Below are 19,050 nucleotides of genomic sequence, written 5' to 3'. Positions count from 1 at the left end.
AAATACAAAAATTAGCCTGGCATGGTGGTGGGCGCCCATAGTCCTAGTTACTCCTGAGGCTGAGGCATGAAAATCGATTGAACCAGGGAGGCGGAGGTTGCGGTGAGCCGAGATTTCGCGCCGCTGTACTCCAGCCTGGGTGACAAGAGCGAAACTCCATCTCAAAAATAAATAAAAATAAACTACTGATAATACTATTAATATTTCTTAAGCGAAAATTTGATCATAGTACCGTTTGGTGGTGGGGGGGGCACCTTCTCTGAGAGTGCTCCGTAACGTAAGTATATACTGAGGATTGAGTAAATACATTTAAAATTCTTAGTATGTGTCACACAGTGTTCCAGAATGCCACATGATTGTTAGTGATAGAAATAATCTCGGCTGGGCGCGGTGGCACACGGCTGTGATCTCAGCACTTCGGGGGGCCACAGCGGAAGGACCTCTCGAGGCCAGGAGTTCGAGACCAGCCCGGGCAACGTAGCAAAACGCCGACTGTATGGGGGGGAAAAAAAGTTACCCGCGCGTGGTGGCGTGTACCTTTAATCCCATCTACTCCGGAGAAGGCGAGAGGATCGCTCGAGCCCGACAGGTTGGTCTGGGCTGCAGTGAGCAGAGATCCTACAACTGCACTGCGGCTGGGGCGACAGAGCGATACCCTGTCTCAGAAAGAAAGAGAGAAAACCACAGTCCAGGGGTGGAGAAGGAAGGGTCTCCCGACTTCTCAAGTTTCCACGCCTCAGCCGGAAGAAAGCTAGTCGTCCGGGTTTAGCACGCCGCTCTAGCCCAGACTCACATCTCGACTGCTTCTCCGCCAGCCAACGCCTCCTCTGATTGGCTCAGACGTGCGTCGTGCGTGATACGGTCACGAGGCGCCGGCATTACTATAAGAGCGCCGCTGTGTCGCGTGCGCGTCTCTTTCTCAGTGACCGGGTCGCGTAGTTAGGTGAGGTGTCGTGATGTGCTTTTTGGCTAGGGTTCGGGTCGGATGTTCGCGCGGGCCTTCCGAGCTTCCACGAACAAGCTAAAGACGTTAGGGATCAGAGTAGGGTGGCTGAATGGGAAGGCAGCACGGTTGTTGGGCCGGATGCTGATTATGAAAGCGTTTGAAGTGATTCTCGCGAGAGCCAATCTGGGCGCCGCGAGGTTTTGGCGCAGTTGTGGGACTGCGCCGGCGCCACCTAGAGCTCTCATTTTTCAACTTTCCTTCCGCGCAGGCGCAGACGGGTAAGCGGAGCCAGCATGCCGGTGGCCCGGAGCTGGGTTTGTCGCAAAACTTATGTGACCCCGCGGAGACCCTTCGAGAAATCTCGTCTGGACCAAGAGCTGAAGCTGATCGGTGAGTGACCAAGCCTTCCGAGAGGCGGTTAGCACGTGGATGAGGGTGCCCACGTGTTCGATCTAGTCCACCCTCTAAATTTGGCACTGTTCGTGGTTTAGAAAGGTTTTGTGTATCCAAAATTGCCAGCCTAGTTTTTGTACTAATCTTTGAGAGTAAACTTGTCCACCCCCTTCTCCCTACCACATGCAGGCGAGTATGGGCTCCGGAACAAACGTGAGGTCTGGAGGGTCAAATTTACCCTGGCCAAGATCCGCAAGGCCGCCCGAGAGCTGCTGACACTTGACGAGAAGGATCCACGGCGTCTTTTCGAAGGTGCGTATGGGAGCCCACAGCAGAGGGATGGACCTCAGGGCTTGTGAGGTTCACTGTCCCTTCTAGCTCTGTTCCAATGATGGGAGTTGTGTCATTGGACAAACAGAGACAGCCTTTTTAACTTAGTGGGGTTTTTGTTTTTTTTTTTGTATTTATTTATTCATTTATTTAAAGATGGGGTTTCACCATGATGGCCAGGCTGGTCTTGAACTCCTGACCTCAGGTGATCCACCCACCTCAGCCTCCCAAAGTGCTAGGATTACAGGCGTGAGCCACTGCGCCTGGCTTAACTTGGTGTTTTAATCGGACTTGAGTAGGAAAATTGGAGCTGGATCAGTCTTTGCCTTGTTTCTTAGCTGTGGGGCTTTTGTTACTCAGTTCTTGGACCTTCGGTTTAGTAACGACCAGAGCTAAAGAGAGGCCTGGCACACTTGGGCACCTGACTATATCTTTATATGATGTCTCAAAAACAATTCTGATCATGTGGCCTCTTTGCTAGTGGTGCGAGTAGACTGTGAAGTCGAATTTCTGGAATGAGTGATGGTGATAAGAGTTCACATTTGCTTGCTTTTTTTTAAATTAAAACTTACGTATTTTTGAGACAGAATCGCACTCTGTCACCCAGGTTGGAGTGCAAAGGCAGGATCTCAGCTCACTGCAACCTGCGCCTCCCGGGTTCAAGCAATACTGCTGCCTCAGCCTCTCAAGTAGCTGGGATCACAGTCATGCACCACCACGCGGGGCTAATTTTGTATTTTTAGTAGAGACCGGGTTTCCCATGTTGGCCAGGCTGGTGCTTGCTTTATTAAGCTGGTCAAAGACATTTAGGCAGCATTTAGCAAAGGCCTGAACGGGAGAGAATCTGTTAAATGTCTCAGGGAACAGCATTTCAGGTGATGACTTTGGGAGGGTATGCAGATCATACAGACTTTGGCTTACTTTACTAACTGTGGTGAAATAGACATTAACATGAACATTTGTCATCTTAACCATTTGTTTTAAGATCTTGAGTTTCTGCTCTGAGATGTGGTGTTGCTGGAGTGCTTTCTGCAGCAGATTGGCACGACCAAGATTTACATTAGTATATCCTGAGACACTGCATTTGCCTGAGCTTGGGTAGTCATGATTTATGGTGAAAAGCAGAATCTACACCTGAGCGCTGACTGTTAGAGTTGTCGTCCATATTGGACATCAAGAAAGCCCTGGAGCATGCTTAGTCACAGATTATCACAGTGCCCCAGGCCTGCAGATATTAAAGCTTTCTTTTCTTTTCTTTTTCTTTTTTTTTTTTTTTTTAAATAGGGACAGAATCTTGCAATGTTGCCCAGGATAGGATGGTTTCCAACTCCTGGTCTCAAGTGATTTTTTGGCCTCAGCCTTGCAAAGTGCTGGGATTACAGGTGTAAGTCATTGCACCAGACCCTTTCATTCCTTTTTTTAGATTGTAGCCCCCTTTGACAATTTTATGAAAATGCTGGAGTTGCCACCCCCAAGGTTACTGATAATTGGACGGGAGTTTATCCCAGAGTCCTGTGGCGACACGGCTATACAGCTGGTTCTGGTTTTAGGGAGGACTTTGTTAATACAGAGCCTAATAGCGACGAAACTTAGTCATGTGAGAAAGCGGTGCAGTTGTCTGAGGGTTATTTGTGGTTTTCCAAGGCAGAAGTGAAAGATCCCAAGGGGTAGACAGCTTTTCAGGTAGGTACACTTTCTAGTAAGTGAAGCCATCTAGCCTAGCCAGGGACAGGAAGGAGGAGCTTTGACGTTTGCTCTTAGGTGTAGTCGTGCCTTGATTCAAGTCCAGCGTTTCCCACTAAGATGTATGACTAGCAAGATTCTGAGTCTCATCTGGTAGAAAGATTGAACAGCTGTTAACATTTGGCTGGCGGTTAATAACCAACGGAGGCCGGGTGGGAGAATCACCTGAGGTTAAGAGTTCAAGACCAGCCTGGCCAACATGGGTGAAACCCCATCTCTACCAAAATTACAAATTAGCTGGATGTGGTGGTGGGCGCCTGTATTCCCAGCATATGAACTCTTAACTAACCACTCTGCTTTGTTAGGGTAGTGGGAGCTTAATTGCAGCTGCGCTTGGTCTTTTGCAGACTGAGTCCTTGTAAGGAAATCTCATTTACTCTTGCTGAGAATGTGGAGCAAAGGATGTCACATTCTCAGGTGTATTTGCCCTCCTGTCTCCTGCCAGATTACTATGGATGATAGCCATAGCCTGGTTGTGTGTGTGTGTGTGTGAGAGAGAGAGAGAGAGAGAGAGAGAGACAGGGTTTCACTCTTGTCACCCAGGCTGGAGTGCAGTGGCTCCATCTCAGGTCACAGCAACCTCTGCCTGGCGATTTTCCTGCCTCAGCCTCCTGAATAGCTGGGATTACAGGCATGCGCCAACAGCCTGGCTAATTATTTGTATTTTTAGTAGACATGGGGTTTCACCATGTTGCCCACTCCTGACCTCAAGTGATCCGCCCATCTCCCAGAGTGCTGGGATTACAAGCATGGTTTTGACGATGACCTGGGTCACAGGGACTGGTGCGTTGAGTCTTATCAGACTTACCCCTTGCTTGCTAATACTACCGTGCCTCACCATCGCGAATGGAGCCTAAGAGGAGGAGCCAGGATTTGAACCCCAGAAGCTGAATCAGTGCTTCCTTCCACCCTTCCCAGGCAATGCCCTGCTGCGGCGGCTGGTCCGCATTGGGGTGCTGGATGAGGGCAAGATGAAGCTGGATTACATCCTGGGCCTGAAGATCGAGGATTTCTTAGAGAGACGCCTGCAGACCCAGGTCTTCAAGCTGGGCTTGGCCAAGTCCATCCACCACGCCCGCGTGCTGATCCGCCAGCGCCATATCAGGTACCACCTCTTGTGGGCGTCCGGATCTTCCTCCACGCTGCCCTCTGATGGTTGCCCTCACTAAGCCTGCTGTCCCTGTCTCCTGCAGCCCTCGGAGGTGATGGGTGTGAGCTCACCCTGAGGGTACAGATTCACCCTTGCACACAGCTCACGTCCCAAAAGCCCAGCGCAAGGGTCACTGCGGCTCAAGCCGTACACCTTGTGAAGGCTTCTGCCAGGCATGTGGGCCGCTGGACAGGTAACAGCTCTAGGCCTTCCCAGTGGAGGGAGAGAACCAGCCTCCTCGCTTGGTGGTGGGTTCAGCTGTCTCCTGGGCTCGCTTGTTAAGTCAGTTCAGACCCTAATCCGTGATTGCATTCTGGGTACTCAGGGTGCCCTTTCTGTAACATGGCACCATTGAGAGGGAGGAGCTGTGCAGGAAGAGGCCAAGATGTTTACATGTACAGTGTCCACCTCAGCCCTTCACTCACCCTGTGAGCCGTGGGCAGAGCTTTCATTGTGGACGCAGCCTCGGGTTGCTGTGTCACAGTGGGCATTGCCGCTGTGCGTGGTAAAGCTCAGTGCCAGGTGTGGGGTTGAGTGTTTCACACTTTGGGCTTTCAATGGCCACCTCATTTGCTTTGTGGTTTTATGTGGGATACTTTCGAATTTCTACTAAATGAGGTTGCGAAACTCATCTAAAGCATTTTGGGGGGTGAAGGTGATGCCCTAAGACCCTGGACTCACGAGGCCCACAGGATCAGGAGCGCCCTTTCGGCAGTGCCGGGGTGTCTGCAGCCCTGGAGTGAAGAGGAGAGGCACCTCTGCTGGGCTTGCTCCGTTTCTCCCCAGTCCACTTAACTCCTGTCCCCTCTTCCAGGGTCCGCAAGCAGGTGGTGAACATCCCGTCCTTCATTGTCCGCCTGGATTCCCAGAAGCACATTGACTTCTCCCTCCGCTCTCCCTACGGGGGCGGCCGCCCAGGCCGCGTGAAGAGGAAGAATGCCAAGAAGGGTCAGGGCGGGGCTGGAGCTGGGGATGATGAGGAGGAGGATTAAGCCCACCTGTCCCCCTCTTGGGCTCGTGGATTGCCGAGTTTTCCTGCTGAATAAACAGGATTAGCGCTTTATGTAGTTGGTGTGTTCGTGTCTCCTCCTTGACTCTTAACCCTGCTCTGACCTTGCCGCCTTCCCTGGGAAGCTCAGCGGGCAGCTCACTCACTTCTGGGTGTTGAGATGCCCAGGAATGCCTACCAGATCGTGGGCCCTGGCCTCAGTACTGCTGTCTGCATCTTCCCCAGGCACTGCTGTCATGGGAGAGACTGACGGTATTTTGGGAAAAAGAGGACCAGAAGGAAATTCCAAGTAAGCCAGCGTTTGCATATAGGGTAGAAGGGAGTCATTCATTCATTTCCAGGCAGCGGAGGCAGCAAGTGGAGGTGGGGCCTGCCCTGGCTGTTGGCCCTTTCACCCTGACCCTGGGAGAGAAGTGGGATGGGAGCTGACCTCTGAGGCTGGCCTGGTTGCTGGAGAAGGTCGACTGTGTTGGATGTTTCGCTGGGCAGCACTTCACAGAACCGCGGGCTCGTATCAGAGCTCGTGATGTGGGTGATGCTGGGCAAGTTCCCAGCTTCGTCTTCCCTCGTAGGGGAAGTGGGTTAGTGTAGGAGGGGTGTTGAGGGAGCTCTTCCTCCTACCCACGTTTGCTGTTTCTGTGGACTCAGGGTCAGGAGGTTAGGCTTCTGTTTTCTCTGCCTTGTTGATGGGTTTCATCTCTGAGGAAGTGAGAAACTAGAAATTGTGCAACCCTCTCAGGCCCTAGTCGATGGGGTCCTTGTCTAGAGGCCTTCGGTCTTTGAAGGTCAGGGCAGCTTCTATACAGGGACAGCTCTGCAACGCAGCTGAGTTCTGTAAACCCCGTGGAGAAGCCTAAGTCCGTTGCAGCTTGCTTGAGCTACGTGGTCAGCCCTTCTCTCCGGGTTGCCGCTTGGGAAGTGATGGTCGTCTTGTTGGACATTCATGGGGCCAGCTGCTGCACCTTCTGGGGTCACTGGTCTCTGGACTGTGGGGTCTGGGTCTTGTCCTGGCTTAGTGGATGGCCAGAGCAGCGGACTCACTGGGCTCCCTGAGAGGAAGACAGTGCAGTTGCCTCTGGTCTGAGAGCTGACGGCTCATGTGGGTGCAAATCACACATCTTGTGGAGTTCCAGATGCAGCAGCCTGGAGGGAGAGGAGGGGGAAGGGGAGTGGAGGGGAGGGGAGGGGTGCGGTTCTGCTGTGGAGAAGCCTACAGGCTTGGGAAGGAAAGGATGCGCTCCCTGGGGTCTTCATCTTTGGGGCTCTTCCTACCGAGGCAGTGAGTGGGGGGATTACAGGTGTGAGCCACAGTGCCTGGCCTGCTGGGTCTCCCTTTCCTTGTGAGCTCCTTAGACCACTGCCCCATCTCATTCCCTCCCTCGACCCTCATCACCAGGGATGACCCTGAACCCAGGGTCCTGAGCAGATAACAGGATGGGGGCTGGGCAGGGGCTTCTCACCTGCAACCAGGATGGGTTTGGTCTCTGAGGAAGTGAGAATCTTAGTTTTGTCTGGTGGGGTTTCACTGTGTAATGTAGATGTAATACATATCATAACTGCAACTTAAAGGGGAGGGGATAGAGGAACTTCTGTGTTCCTAAGATTCCAGCAGTTCATTTTAGAGGTAAAATTGCATAGAGTTAGCCACTTACATGTGTACAAAGAGTTATAATTAAAACTCTGGTAGATAGCCTGGGCATGGTGGCTCACACCTTTATTCCCAGCACTTGGGGAGGCTGAGGCAGGTGGATTGCCTGAGGTCAGGAGTTTGAGACCAGTCTGGCCTACGTGGTGAAACCCTGTCTCTACTAAAAATACAAAAAAAATTTAGCTGGGCGTGGTGGCACATGCCTGTAATCCCAGCTACTTGGGAGGCTGAGGAAGGAGAATCACTTGAACCTGGGAGGCGGAGGTTGCAGTGAGCTGAGATCACACCACTGCACTCCAGTCTGGGCAACAAGAATGAAACTGTCTCAAACAACAAAAGCCACACACAAGTAGATAAAATATTCTGTACCCCATAAATATGTACAATTGTTATTTGTCAATTAAAAACTCTTAAGCTGGGCACAGTGGCTCATGCCTGCAATGCCAACACTTTGGGAGGCTGAGATGGGAGGCTCCTGAGCCCAGGAGTTCGAGGGCAGCTTGGGCAACGTAGTGAGACCACACCTCTACAAAAAAATTTTAAATGTATTTTTAAAATCTCTAATACAGTTGTCCCCCTTGATCTGTAATTTTCTTTTTGTGGTTCAGTTACCTGGTGCTCCACCATGGTCCAAAAGTATTAAATAGAAAAGTCCAGGAATCATGTTTTTAACAAAACTAAAAACATTTCTAAAAAGCCAAGAGTAGGCAGGAAAGGGGAATCAGCAAACAACAGAGAGAAGCAAACAAAAAGGCAAGCGTGAATACAGCCACGTGCCGCGTAACGATCTTGCAGTCAGCCACACGTATCATGCGAGATGATGGAGCCCACGCACGGAGCAGGTTATATCCCATATGTTTGTGTAAGTACGCTCGCACTATGATGTTCACACAATGGTGAGCTTGTTTTTGTTTTTAGATGGAGTTTTCACTCTTGTTGCCTAGACTGGAGTGCAGTGGCATGATCTCGGCTCAATACAACCTCCACCTCCCAGGTTCAATCCTGCCTCAGCTTCCTGAGTAGCCAGAATTACAGGCATGTGCATGATGCCCAGCTAATTTTTGTATTTTTAGTAGAGACAGTGTTTCACCATGTTGGCCAGGCTGGTCTTGAACTCTTGGCCTCTGGTGATCTGCCCGTCTCCGCCTCTCAAAGTGCCGCTATTACTGGCATGAGCCACCAAGCCTGGCCAACACTTTTTTTTTTTTTTTTTGAGACGGAGTTTCGCTCGTTACCTAGGCTGGAGTGCAATGGCACGATCTCGGCTCACCACAACCTCCACCGCCTGGGTTCAGGCAATTCTCCTGCCTCAGCCTCCTGAGTAGCTGGGATTACAGGCATGCGCCACCATGCCCAGCTAATGTTTTGTATTTTTAGTAGAGACGGGGTTTCACCATGTTGACCAGGATGGTCTCGATCTCTTGACCTTGTGATCCACCCGCCTCGGCCTCCCAAAGTGCTGGGATTACAGGCTTGAGCCACCGTGCCCGGCCCTGGCCAACACTTTTTAATGATGGATTTCTCAGAACATATGCCTGTCATTAAGTGACATTAACGTAAGTGATCTAAATACAGCAATTAAAAGAGATTACAAGATTGGATTTTTAAAAATTAACAACAAAGAAGCATTTTTTGTACACAATCTATAGGAAGGAAATTAAATACAAGAAAGCAAGTGGGTTAAAAATAATGAATAATGTGAATAAGCATTGAAAACATTATGCTAAATGAGATAAACCAGACACAAAAAGACAAATACTGTGATTCTGGAGTGCAGTGGTGTGATCTCGGCTCACTGCAACCTCTGTCTCCCGGGTTCGAGCAATTCTCTGCCTCCCTCCCTAGTAGCTGGGATTATAGACGTCTGCCACCACACCTGGCTAATTTTTATATTTTCAGTAGAGACAGGGTTTCACCATCTTGGGCAGGCTGGTCTTGAACTCCTGACCTGATGATCCGCCTGCCTTGGCCTCCTAAAGTGCTGGGATTACAGGTGTGGGATACCACACCTGGCCTGTTATTTATATTTTATCACATTAAAAAAACCGAAGGTTGAAAAATGTATTATGCAAACACTAATCAACAGATAATTTCACTGGGTTTTTAGTTTTTTGAGACAGGGTCTCACTGTTGCCCAGGCTGGAGTGCTGTGGTGTGATCCTGGCTCACTGCAGCCTCGACCTCCTGTGCCCAAGTGATCCTCCCACCTCAGCCTCCCAAGTAGCTGGGGCTACAGGTGTGTGCCACCATGCCTGACGAGCTTTATCTTCTGTAGAGATGGGGTCTCACGATGCTGCTCAGGCTGGCTGGAACTCCTGAGCTCAAGCCATCGTCCCCACTTGGCCTCCCAAAGTGTTGGGATTACAGGCGTGAGCCACTGCACCTGGTTATGCCTCTTAATTTTCCCATTTTGTAAGTTTGATGTGGAATATTGACATTATCATTCAATGAAAAACATTCACGCTTTTTTTTTTTTTTTTAAGAGGCAAGGTCTCTATCACACAGGCTGGAGTGCAGCGGCACAGCCATGGCTCACCACAGCTTCTGCAGTCTTAACCTCTTGTGTTCAAGGCATTCTCCCGACTCAGCCTCCCAAGTACCACACCTGGCCTTTACGTCTGTTTTTTTTTCTTATTGACTCACTGATTATTGAGAAGTCTGTTGCTTTATTTCCAAAATGCAAGGATATTAGTCATTTAGTACCACAAGTTCCCAGTGCCTCCTGGTGGTCTGTGTTAGGGGTCCAGGCTGGCTGGGGTCCACTGGGGTCTACTCCCATGTCTTCTGGAGTCCCTGAGTGTCCTGTTGAGTGTGGGGTCTGGGTCCCCCCTGGACTAGTGGACGGCCAGAGTGGCGTAGATGCTGGGCTCAGCTGGAGGGGCCCCTTCCCGGGAGGGAGGAGGCTCAGTTGCCTCCCGTCTGAGGGTCAAGCTGTGCAGCTCGGCGTAGGTCACATCCTGGGGGCCTTCAGGTGCAGCAGCCTACAGTCGGGGAGAATGAGAGGGGACGTGGTGGGGGTGAGAGAGAGGAAAGGACTTGGCTGACTGTCCATCTGCCTTCCTCTTCTGCCTGCCTGTCCTTTGTATCCAGGAATTCCCCGGACAGTGGTGAATGAGGGGAGGCCACTGCTGCCCGAGTCTGGAGTGTACGGCATAGGTCACTGCATGGGGGTCTTCATCATGTGGGCTGCGCTGGAGAGACAGTGGTGGGGGGTGTCCTTGAGTCCCCCTGACCCCCTGGAGTCAGTTCTCCAACTGTTTCCAGAGTGATCCGTTTACATCCCTTTCCTGATGGAATCTCAGGGACGCGCTAAGGCTGTGGAGGGTCCGGCTGCTCCCTCCCTGCGGTTCTGGCCTCTCCTCCTCACTCTGACCTTGCCCATTTGGCTGCAGCCTCACACCCGCCTTCCCACAAGAGCTCACTGCTGCCTCGGGGCCTTGGCACTGCTGTTTCCTCTGCCTGCAGGGGCTCGTCCATTAGAGGATGGTGTGGCCCTCTCCGTCCGGGCTTCTCAGATGACAGCTGACCAGACAGCCCTCCCCTCACCATTCAGACTGGCCCCACTGCCCTGCACTCTCTGCCCTTCCCCTGGTTTATTGTCCTCACAGCACGTCGCACTCCTGGACACTGTGCGTTTATTTGCATTTTGTCTCCCACCACGAGGTGAGCTCAGGAGGGCGGGGGCGGCTTTGCTCCCTGTTGTGTCTGCAGCTCCCACGGGGAGCCCCATCCACAGTGAGCTCCTGGGAACACTCGCTGGGTGAATGAATGAAGGGGAGCCCAGGGCACCGGGGTGGTTCATTCCTCATCCTCCTGAGGCCTGGGGAGCCCTCGAACAACCAGACGGCCAAACAGAGGACGAGGAGCAGGAAGGGGACCCGGGAGGAGGCCCACGAGGTCCCAGGACACCAGGAGAGAGTGAGGTCACAGCAGGCGGGAGGCAGCATGCTGGACACGGAGGGTCCGCCCTGGACGGTGCTGAGAGCCGGGGAAGAAGGACAGAGAAGTCCTGCTGGGTTAGATCCGGCACCAGGAGGCCTTTGGTGCCCGGGACAGGGGCGGGGTCTCACCTGAGTGTCCAGCTCCACCTCGTCCTCAGGCTGTGTGTCCTTCACGGCAGCATCTGCTGGGCAGAGCAAGGGGTTCATCTCCTGGGAAGGTTCCCTGGGACCTCTCAGCCCCGCCATCCCCTGCCCAGCTCTGAGACAGGGCCACTAAGATCCAGGGAGGTCCCACAGTGTGGAGGGGGACCATCTTCACTGAGCCCCATACCCTTCCTAGCCCCTCCCTGCTGCTAATGAAATTTTGGGACTCCTGTCTCCCAGCCCCCTCATTTGTCCCCCCTCTTCCTCTCACAGAGGTTTTCTTCCTGGACATCAGCAGCTGGGCTGGACCTGGGAGAGAACACAGGAGTGTGAGGCGGACAGGGTATGGGTGGGGGGTGGGTGGGAGTCTGGGGTCTTCGGGCAGAATTACCTCCTCTGCAGGCTCCTGTCCTTGGGCTCTGGCTCCACAGCCCCTGTAGGACAGTGGAAATCAGCCTGCCTCTGGTCTGGGTGAAGATGGACAGAGTCTCAGCCCTGGGAACATTAGAACCACCCATCCTACACATGCAACTTGAGGGAAAGCAGGAACGTTTAAAATATTCCTGCAGGGATGTCCCGGATATTTCATGAGATAGAAAACAACTCCATGAATACGGAGGTTTGTAAATGTGTGCTGACTAGCTGGGCACAGTGGCTCACGCCTGTAATCCTAGCAGCTTGGGAGGCTGAGGCAGGCGGATCACAAGGTCAGTTGTTCAAGACCAGTCTGGCCAACATGGCGAAACCCCGTCTCTAGTAAAAATACAAAAATTAGCCAGGCGTAGTGGTGGGCATCTGTAGTCCCAGGTACTCCAGTTACTTGGTAGGCTGAGGCAGGAGAATCAATTGAACCCAGATGGCGGAGGTTGCAGTGAGCTGAGACTGTGTCACTGCACTCCAGCCTGGGCCATAGAGCAAGACTCTATCTCAAAAAAGCAAAAAAAAGTAAATGTGTGCCGACATTAGGCACCTCTGGAACCGTTTTCTAAGCTGACTTCCCTGTGTGTTCTGATTCCCTCTGGCTGGTGCCCTGAGCCCACCCTTGGCCAGCCCATGGGTGCCCCCCTTCCCTCCTCACCCAAGCTCCTGTGTTTCTCCTGACGCCGACGTCGGAGGAAGAGGAAGAAGACAAGGAGGAACAGCAGGACGAAGCCCATTGAGACCCCAATCAATACCTCCAGGTATCTTCCCAGACCTTGAGTGTGATGACATCAGGAATGAGGATGACATCATTGATGTGAGCACCTACTGTGCGCAGGCGTATGCCGAGTCATTCCTTCGTGAGCTCCGACAGCAACATGGGATTGCTGCCCCCACAACCCATTTCACAGATACACAAACTGAGGCTCAGAGGGCAATCGCCTGCCCCAGGTCCCCAGCCAGGCTGTGGCAAAGCTGGGAAGGGAACCGGGAGTCTGACCTGCAACCCTTGTTCCCTGCACTGAGCCGAGCCCTAGAGCTGCAGGGCAAAAGTCTGATGTCCTGAACCATGGCCCTGCTCCCTTCCCCTGCCCCAGGTCACCGTCACTGCTGCAGGTGGGACAGCACAGGCCCCTGAGAGGCCTTCTCGCCCAGGAGGTCACAGCTGGGAGTCAGAACTGAAAGGAACTTTCCCACCCATGCAGGCCTCTCTCCTTTACACTTGGAGAAACTGAGGCCCAAACAGGGGAGGGGCCTGTCCAGGTCACCGTCTCCAGAGGAGCCTGAACCTAGGACAGAACCCAGCCCTGCCTCCCCTGGACAGAGACCCACCTCCCGCTCAGAGACCCTCACTCACTACTCTGGGGGCCTGACCCTGAGGAGTGAGGGGCTGGTCCTCAGGGCCTCCTGGGACCACGGTCAGGACAAGGAGGTGAGGGCTGGGGCTGCCTTGTCCCCCACATCAGCCCAGCTGCTCCCCCATGCTGGGCCCCAACATCTGCCTTTGCCTTGACCACCCCCCGCCGCCCTCACCAGCCCAGCCTCAGAGCCCCTGGGACACAAGCCCATCCTTGAGGGGAGAACAATGGGATCTTTTGGGAGACTCAGGACTGCCCTGGGGGAGGCCGTGCTCCCCAAGAGACCTCCGTGACTCACCGGGTGTGGCTGGCCCTGCGGGTGGTGGGCCGGAGCCTGCAGAGGATCCTGGAAAGAGCACAGGAGGGGGTGAGGGCCGGGGCTGTCTGTGGGGCGCACACTTCACTCCAGCTCCCCTTCGTCTGCCCAGTGCATTCCCTGGAAACATGTCTCTGCCCGCCTGGTACCTTCTGCATGCCAGCAAGGAGAGCGGGTGGCCGTGCCTACGAGAACCCCTGCTGGCCTCTTCCTGCTGAGGAGTGAGGCCCCTCTGGCTAAGCCTCCCTCATAACCTCCTTCCCTCCATCCCAACCGCTCTCCCTCCATCCTCCCTCTTCAGCAGGGCCTGAGCTGAGCCTTTGAGCTCAGAGAGGACAGGGTCAGGGGCCTCACCTGAGACCACGAGCTCCAGGGGCTCACTGGGGTGAGACAGCAGGTAGGGGATGGAGCTGTAGGAGCCGTAGCACCTGTAAGTCCCCGCATGGGCTGAGGTCACAGGACTCATGGGGAATTCAGCCTGGTCCTTATCAGATTGGTACTTTGGTCTTAGAAGCACGGGGGCATCAGCTGCTCCCTCCTTGGTCAGAAGGAAAGTGTCCATCCACCCTTGTGACTGACACAGCAGGGTCACGTTCTCTCCTGAGGCCACCGTGGGGCCCGGCTGCACTGAGAGGGAGGGTGTGTCAGGGATCTGTCCTGGAGAGAAGAGGATGGGTGAGGGGCTGCCCCGCCTTGTTCTGAGCTGAGACCTCCCCAGGCCTCTCTCTGGGACCCTCAGTCTCTGTTTTTCCTAAGTCTCCCCCTCCCTGCCTATCCCATCTCTGTCTGTCTGTCTCTCCCTTGGGACCCCCACCTCTCATCCTGGCCATCACCACCTGGGCTCCCCGGCAGGGCCTGTGCAGAGCCTGGGTCCCTGACTGAACCCGCTGGGCCCCTTACCTGCGATCAGGATGTCCAGGGGGTCACTGGGGGCCGACCACTCGAAGGAGAGGTTGTGTGCACCGGAGCATCTGTACTGGCCCCCGTGGGAGAGGCTCACAGGGCTCAGGGTGAAGTTGGCCTGGGAGAGCCCAGCCTGGAGCTGCCGGCCAGAGCCCTGGAGGAGGTGAACTCCCTGGTCCTTGTACAGAGCAAATCTGTCGTAGTCGACATCGGAGCGGCACTGCAGGGTCAGGCTGCCTCCACGGGCCGCGACAGGGCCCTGCAGGGTCAGGAGGGAGGGCTTCCTAGACACGCCTGGAGGGAAAGCGGAGCGGGGACTCGGCCGGCTGTTCCTCCCACGCCCCTTCCTTCTCCCGTCCTGGCACTGCAGGTCTCAGTGTCTCTCACACTCTGTCTCGGATCCCAGGGGCTCCTCTTCACCCGGGGTTGTCCTGGAGCCATTTCAGAGGAGTGGGGTCTCCCTGAGCCTTGGCCACTGTGCCTGATTTCCCTCCTCTCCCTGAGAGCCAGGACCTCACAGCAAACACACTGGAGCCTTCCTGAGTCGTCCCTTCCAGGTGTGTGTGACCGAGGGCTCCTCCTCCCATGTCAGAGGCTCCCCACGGGGCCTCCCTCACGCCTTCAGCCCGTCCACCAACACATCTCTCTGGGTCCTCTCCATCTTCAGTCACCAGCCACTCCCAACCACCTGTCTGCTGCCCTAAAAGTGTGTTAGAAAAGCCATGGCTTCCTCACCTGAGGGCAGAATCTCCAGGGGGTCACTGGGGTATGACCACACGTGGGGGTTGTTTCTATAATAGTAATAGCATCTGAACATCCACCTGTGGCTGGGGGTCACGGGACCCACAGGGAACAGGGCCTCGAACCACCCACTGGGGAGCTGCTGTGAGTTCAGATTCCAGTAGAGCTGGTGTTCTCCTTCCTTAATCAGAATAAAACGGTAATATCCCTTCTGTGAGCCACATTGGAGGGTCACGGTCCCTCCTGAGGTCACCACAAGGCTGGGCAGGGCTGAGAGGGTGGGTTTGCTGTGGACTCCTAGGAGAGAAGGAAGCACCATGTGAAATGGGGCTCACACCTCCCACATCACCCCCAGGGCTGGGCTGGGAGAGAGAGAGACGTCCCTGAGAGCCAACCCCCTTCCTGAGGGCAGAGCCTGGGGCTGGGACCCCGAGTGTCCCCTCACCTGTCACCACCAGCTCCAGGGGCTCACTGCGCTCTGACCAGACTTCAGGGCCGAGATATTGACAGCGGTATTTCCCTGCATGGTGCTCTGACATGGATGAGATGGAGAATCTGGCCCTGTTCCTGGGTTCCAGTGACTTCTGCATGTCCCAGGGTACTTGGGTTCCTTCTTTTTCCAGATGATACTCCTCGGCCTTCAGGTTCCCCTGACACCAGATGGTCACGGGGCTCCCCCAGATGATCACAGAGCCTGGCTCAGCCCAGAGGATGGGTTTGCGGAGGGGCCCTGGAAGGAAATCAGAGGCTGGATCCCAAGACCTCCCTCAGCCCTCAGATCCCAGCTCTCAGCTCCAGGACCCTCCATCATCCCCATCAGCCACCCAGAACTGCTGTCTCCACCCCCAGCTGCCCAGGGCTGGGTCTTGTCCCTAGAGAGGAAGAGGAACCTGGGACAGCTGGGAACAGACTTACCTGCCTGTACGTGGGTTCTGGGGCTCAGACTCAGCCCTGGAAGAGAGTTCCCTGTGAGATTTGCCTCTGAAGCCCAAGCAGATCCTCCCCTCCCTAGTGGCTCCCGAGCTTTTGAGGTCTCCTGATGAACCAGGGCCTGTGTGTGGGGTGGGGTCCCTCTAAGACTCGGATCTCCCCCTCCCCGTCTTGAAATCTCACCAAGGCAGAGCAGGGCTGTGAGGGCGGGGGTCATGGCGTCGCTTCCCAGTGGGCCCGGACTCTGCAGATGGATGAGCCCTCAGTGCTGGCCGGACAGAGATAACCAGGGTGTGGCCGCTCGGAGTCCGAGTGCTTCTTGTCATGGGATTGTCTCATCCACAGCACACAGGAAGGGGAACTGCCCTCCCCAGGAGCCTGGCTCTCATTTTGGACTGTGGTCAGGACGGCCCCAGGCTCTCTGCAGACACTACAAAGAGAAGTGGGATCTCCCTGCCCCCGAACCATTTATCTTTATTTCACTGAGGGCCGGGACACAGCGGCAAATAGCCCTGGTGGCTTCCTGATTCAGCCCCTTTCAGGTGACGGTGACCATGGGCTTCTCCTCCCTCTCACAGCCTCCCCATGGAGTCTCCTTTCCTCCTTCAGCCTGTCCATCAGCACAGCAGTGCGGGGTCCTCACCAGGGCCATTCTCTCCAGCCCTGGAGATGCTTCAGGGCTGCAGGTCCATGCTGCAGGCAGGCTCAGGTCCGCAGAGACACACCTGACACCGGGCTGTGCAGTCCAGGCTGAGCTGCGTGTGGCCGTGAGGCCCTACCATGGTGGCTCCCGCCTGGAATCCCAGCACTTCAGGAGGCTGAGAGGGGAGGATGGCTTGAGGCCAGGAGCTTCCGATTACCCTGACTACACAGTGAGCCCGTCTGTACAGAAAAGAAAAAAGTTAGCTGAGCATGGAGGCTCGTGCCTGTGGTCCCTGCAACTCAGGAAGATGTGAGAGGATCACCTGCGCCTGGGAGGTGGAGGCTGCAGGGAGCTATGATCACCCCTCGGCATTCCAGACCGGGCGACAGAGCAAGACCCTGTCTCAAAAGGAGAAATACAGGGAATAAAGAGAGAATCAAATATATACATATATGAGGAGGCTGAGGCAGGAGAATCTCTTGAATCCTGGAGGCAGAGGCTGCAGTGTGCTATTGCACCACTGCACTGCAGCCCCACAAGAAGCCCACAACTGTCTCAAAACAAAGTAAGTAATTTACTCACTGTATATCTCTACTATGCAGACATAACAAAATCCAAAACGTAATTTAATCCAGGACAAGACCACTGCAATAGTAAATGTGTTCATTGGCATGAGATATTCATTAAGTTTTCCAGACTGTATCATGGAAAGGACAGACACTGAACAACAGAAAGTATTAATATATACAGGAAGCAGAATCAGAAGAAATAACATGTCTGTACCCATTTCAGAATGAAAGAAGGAAGAAGGTTGTTAGTTCATGACATACACGAAGAGCTAATGGTTGAAATTTTTATAGAACTGAAAAGAAAATGTCAGTTTGTGACTATATTTAGTATCTCAGTCACGGTAAAGTACACGAGGAGACTCGGGGCATTTGTGATCTGTCGGGACTCACGTCTCACACGTTAAACCCTCAGGTCAGGTGGTCGCCTTATAGGAATAAGGAGGGTATGTTCACTTTCCCTTTATCAGGTATCATGATAAGAACAGAGAGAGAGAGAGAGACAGACAGACAGAGAGAGAAGGAGAGACAGAGGGAGGGGGAGAGGAGAGAGAGACTGAGACAGAAAGGAAGAGAGGGAGAGACAGAGAGGGAGGGAGAGAGACAGAAAGAGAGAGAGAATCCGGCATCACTAGAGCTGCAAGGCTGCAGGTATTTTTGCACCTGGAGTCTCTCTGAAAGCAATACTAAATGATGATGTAATCAGTGAGTAGAATAATTAAGCCCAAATGGAGAAGGTGAGATGCTGCTGTGAGTAAATGCAATGAGCAGTACATACAAAACACTAATCCGCATAGGTCATATGTGTATACACAAGTACATACATTTCTACTAAGAATCTAAAAGAGCAAGGAAATGGATTCTCCTCTGGAGCCTCCAGAAAGGAATGTAGCTATGTGAAGGCCTCGATTTTATCCTAAAAGGCCGGTTCAGAATTCTCACTTTCAGAACAATGAGATAATGAATTCATGGTGCTTCAGCTACTCAATGTGTAGTAATCTGTTGTGGCACCAGCAGCAAACCGATACTAATACAAAGAGCAAGCCAATACTAACACCACTACAACTGTTGTTTCAAAAGAACAGTTGATGTTTCATACTTTTAAATCATAGTCTGCTGAAAGGAGAAAGTTATACACTTTCACTCGACCAATCACCTGTCCTTCAAATTTACAAAGTGTCAATTGATCACCATGGAGGATTTGAAGAAATATTTATCAGACTTTGATTAAAAAAAAAAAAAAAAGCAGGTTTTGTAGAACATGCCAGGCATTGTGGCACACGCTGGTAATCCCAGAGGGATTACTCTGGCGGCTGAGGCAGGAGAATCATTTGAATCCAGGAGGCAGATGTTGCAGTGTGTGGGGAAAAAAAAAAGGACAAAGTGAGACTTTTGGCACTGGGTAACCCTTGTTCTCTTCTGGTAGCAATTTCCCACCAGGCAGACCGTCTAACCCCAAATCACCTAAAAGTGCAGGCCCAGGACATGCATGTCTCCCAGGTGGGTGACCTGGAAGGAGGTGATGGGGGCTGTTTATTATGCTCTCCTTTTCTTTCCCAGCCCATGTGTTCTACCTGTGAAATATGTAGCATTTTGTTTTTTCTTTTTTTTTTTGAGACGGAGTTTCGCTCTTGTTACCCAGGCTGGAGTGCAATGGCACGATCTCGGCTCACCGCAACCTCCGCCTCCTGGGTTCAGGCAATTCTCCTGCCTCAGCCTCCTGAGTAGCTGGGATTACAGGCACATGCCACCATGCCCAGCTAATTTTTTGTATTTTTAGTAGAGACGGGGTTTCACCATGTTGACCAGGATGGTCTTGATCTCTTGACCTCGTGATCCACCCGCCTCGGCCTCCCGAAGTGCTGGGAT

General features: G+C 53.3%; 2 protein-coding genes across 5 annotated transcripts; one reads left to right on the top strand and one right to left on the bottom strand.

Annotated features, from left to right (window-relative positions):
• Positions 1–850: 850 nt before the first annotated feature.
• On the top strand, positions 851–5,629 carry RPS9 (ribosomal protein S9). The gene is made up of 5 exons (XM_010331961.2): positions 851–943; positions 1,215–1,336; positions 1,529–1,651; positions 4,331–4,517; positions 5,377–5,629. Exons 2-5 carry the CDS (start codon positions 1,240–1,242, stop codon positions 5,552–5,554), a joined length of 585 nt encoding a protein of 194 aa, XP_010330263.1. The 5' UTR covers positions 851–943; positions 1,215–1,239; the 3' UTR covers positions 5,555–5,629.
• Positions 5,630–9,345: 3,716 nt separating this feature from the next.
• On the bottom strand, positions 9,346–17,092 carry LOC101028817 (leukocyte immunoglobulin-like receptor subfamily B member 3). 4 transcript variants are annotated; one of them, XM_010331959.3, is made up of 12 exons: positions 16,156–17,087; positions 15,958–15,993; positions 15,488–15,772; positions 15,037–15,339; positions 14,299–14,595; positions 13,753–14,055; positions 13,381–13,428; positions 12,383–12,499; positions 11,696–11,771; positions 11,576–11,613; positions 11,290–11,342; positions 9,346–10,200 (listed from the first exon to the last, which is right to left on the bottom strand). In XM_010331959.3, the coding sequence occupies exons 1-12, from the start codon at positions 16,187–16,189 to the stop codon at positions 10,054–10,056; spliced, it is 1,737 nt and encodes a 578-aa protein (XP_010330261.3). In that variant the 5' UTR covers positions 16,190–17,087; the 3' UTR covers positions 9,346–10,053. The 4 variants fall into 4 exon arrangements, with proteins under 4 accessions (XP_010330261.3, XP_074242085.1, XP_074242084.1 ...); XM_074385985.1 differs by lacking the exon at positions 9,346–10,200 and adding an exon at positions 11,044–11,197 and having other exon boundaries at positions 16,156–17,090; XM_074385984.1 differs by lacking the exon at positions 9,346–10,200 and having other exon boundaries at positions 10,282–11,342; positions 11,696–11,738; positions 16,156–17,092.
• Between the last annotated feature and the right edge of the window lie 1,958 nt (positions 17,093–19,050).

The sequence above is a fragment of the Saimiri boliviensis genome, chromosome 14 (assembly GCF_048565385.1).
Source record: "Saimiri boliviensis isolate mSaiBol1 chromosome 14, mSaiBol1.pri, whole genome shotgun sequence".
NCBI classification, from domain to species: Eukaryota; Metazoa; Chordata; class Mammalia; order Primates; family Cebidae; genus Saimiri; species Saimiri boliviensis.
Note: the sequence above shows the minus strand (reverse complement) of the source record. Positions and strands in the feature narration are given on the sequence as shown.

Coding starts and splice junctions, on each gene's coding strand:
- RPS9 (XM_010331961.2), top strand. CDS start 1,240: ATGCCGGTGGCCCGGAGCTGGGTTTGTCGCAAAACTTATGTGACCCCG. Junction 1,652..4,330: donor TCCACGGCGTCTTTTCGAAG/GTGCGTATGGGA, acceptor CACCCTTCCCAG/GCAATGCCCTGCTGCGGCGG. Junction 4,518..5,376: donor ATCCGCCAGCGCCATATCAG/GTACCACCTCTT, acceptor CCCCTCTTCCAG/GGTCCGCAAGCAGGTGGTGA.
- LOC101028817 (XM_074385983.1), bottom strand. CDS start 16,189: ATGACCCCCGCCCTCACAGCCCTGCTCTGCCTTG. Junction 15,994..16,155: donor CACAGCCCTGCTCTGCCTTG/GTGAGATTTCAA, acceptor ACTCTCTTCCAG/GGCTGAGTCTGAGCCCCAGA. Junction 11,614..11,695: donor GACAGGAGCCTGCAGAGGAG/GTAATTCTGCCC, acceptor GTTCTCTCCCAG/GTCCAGCCCAGCTGCTGATG.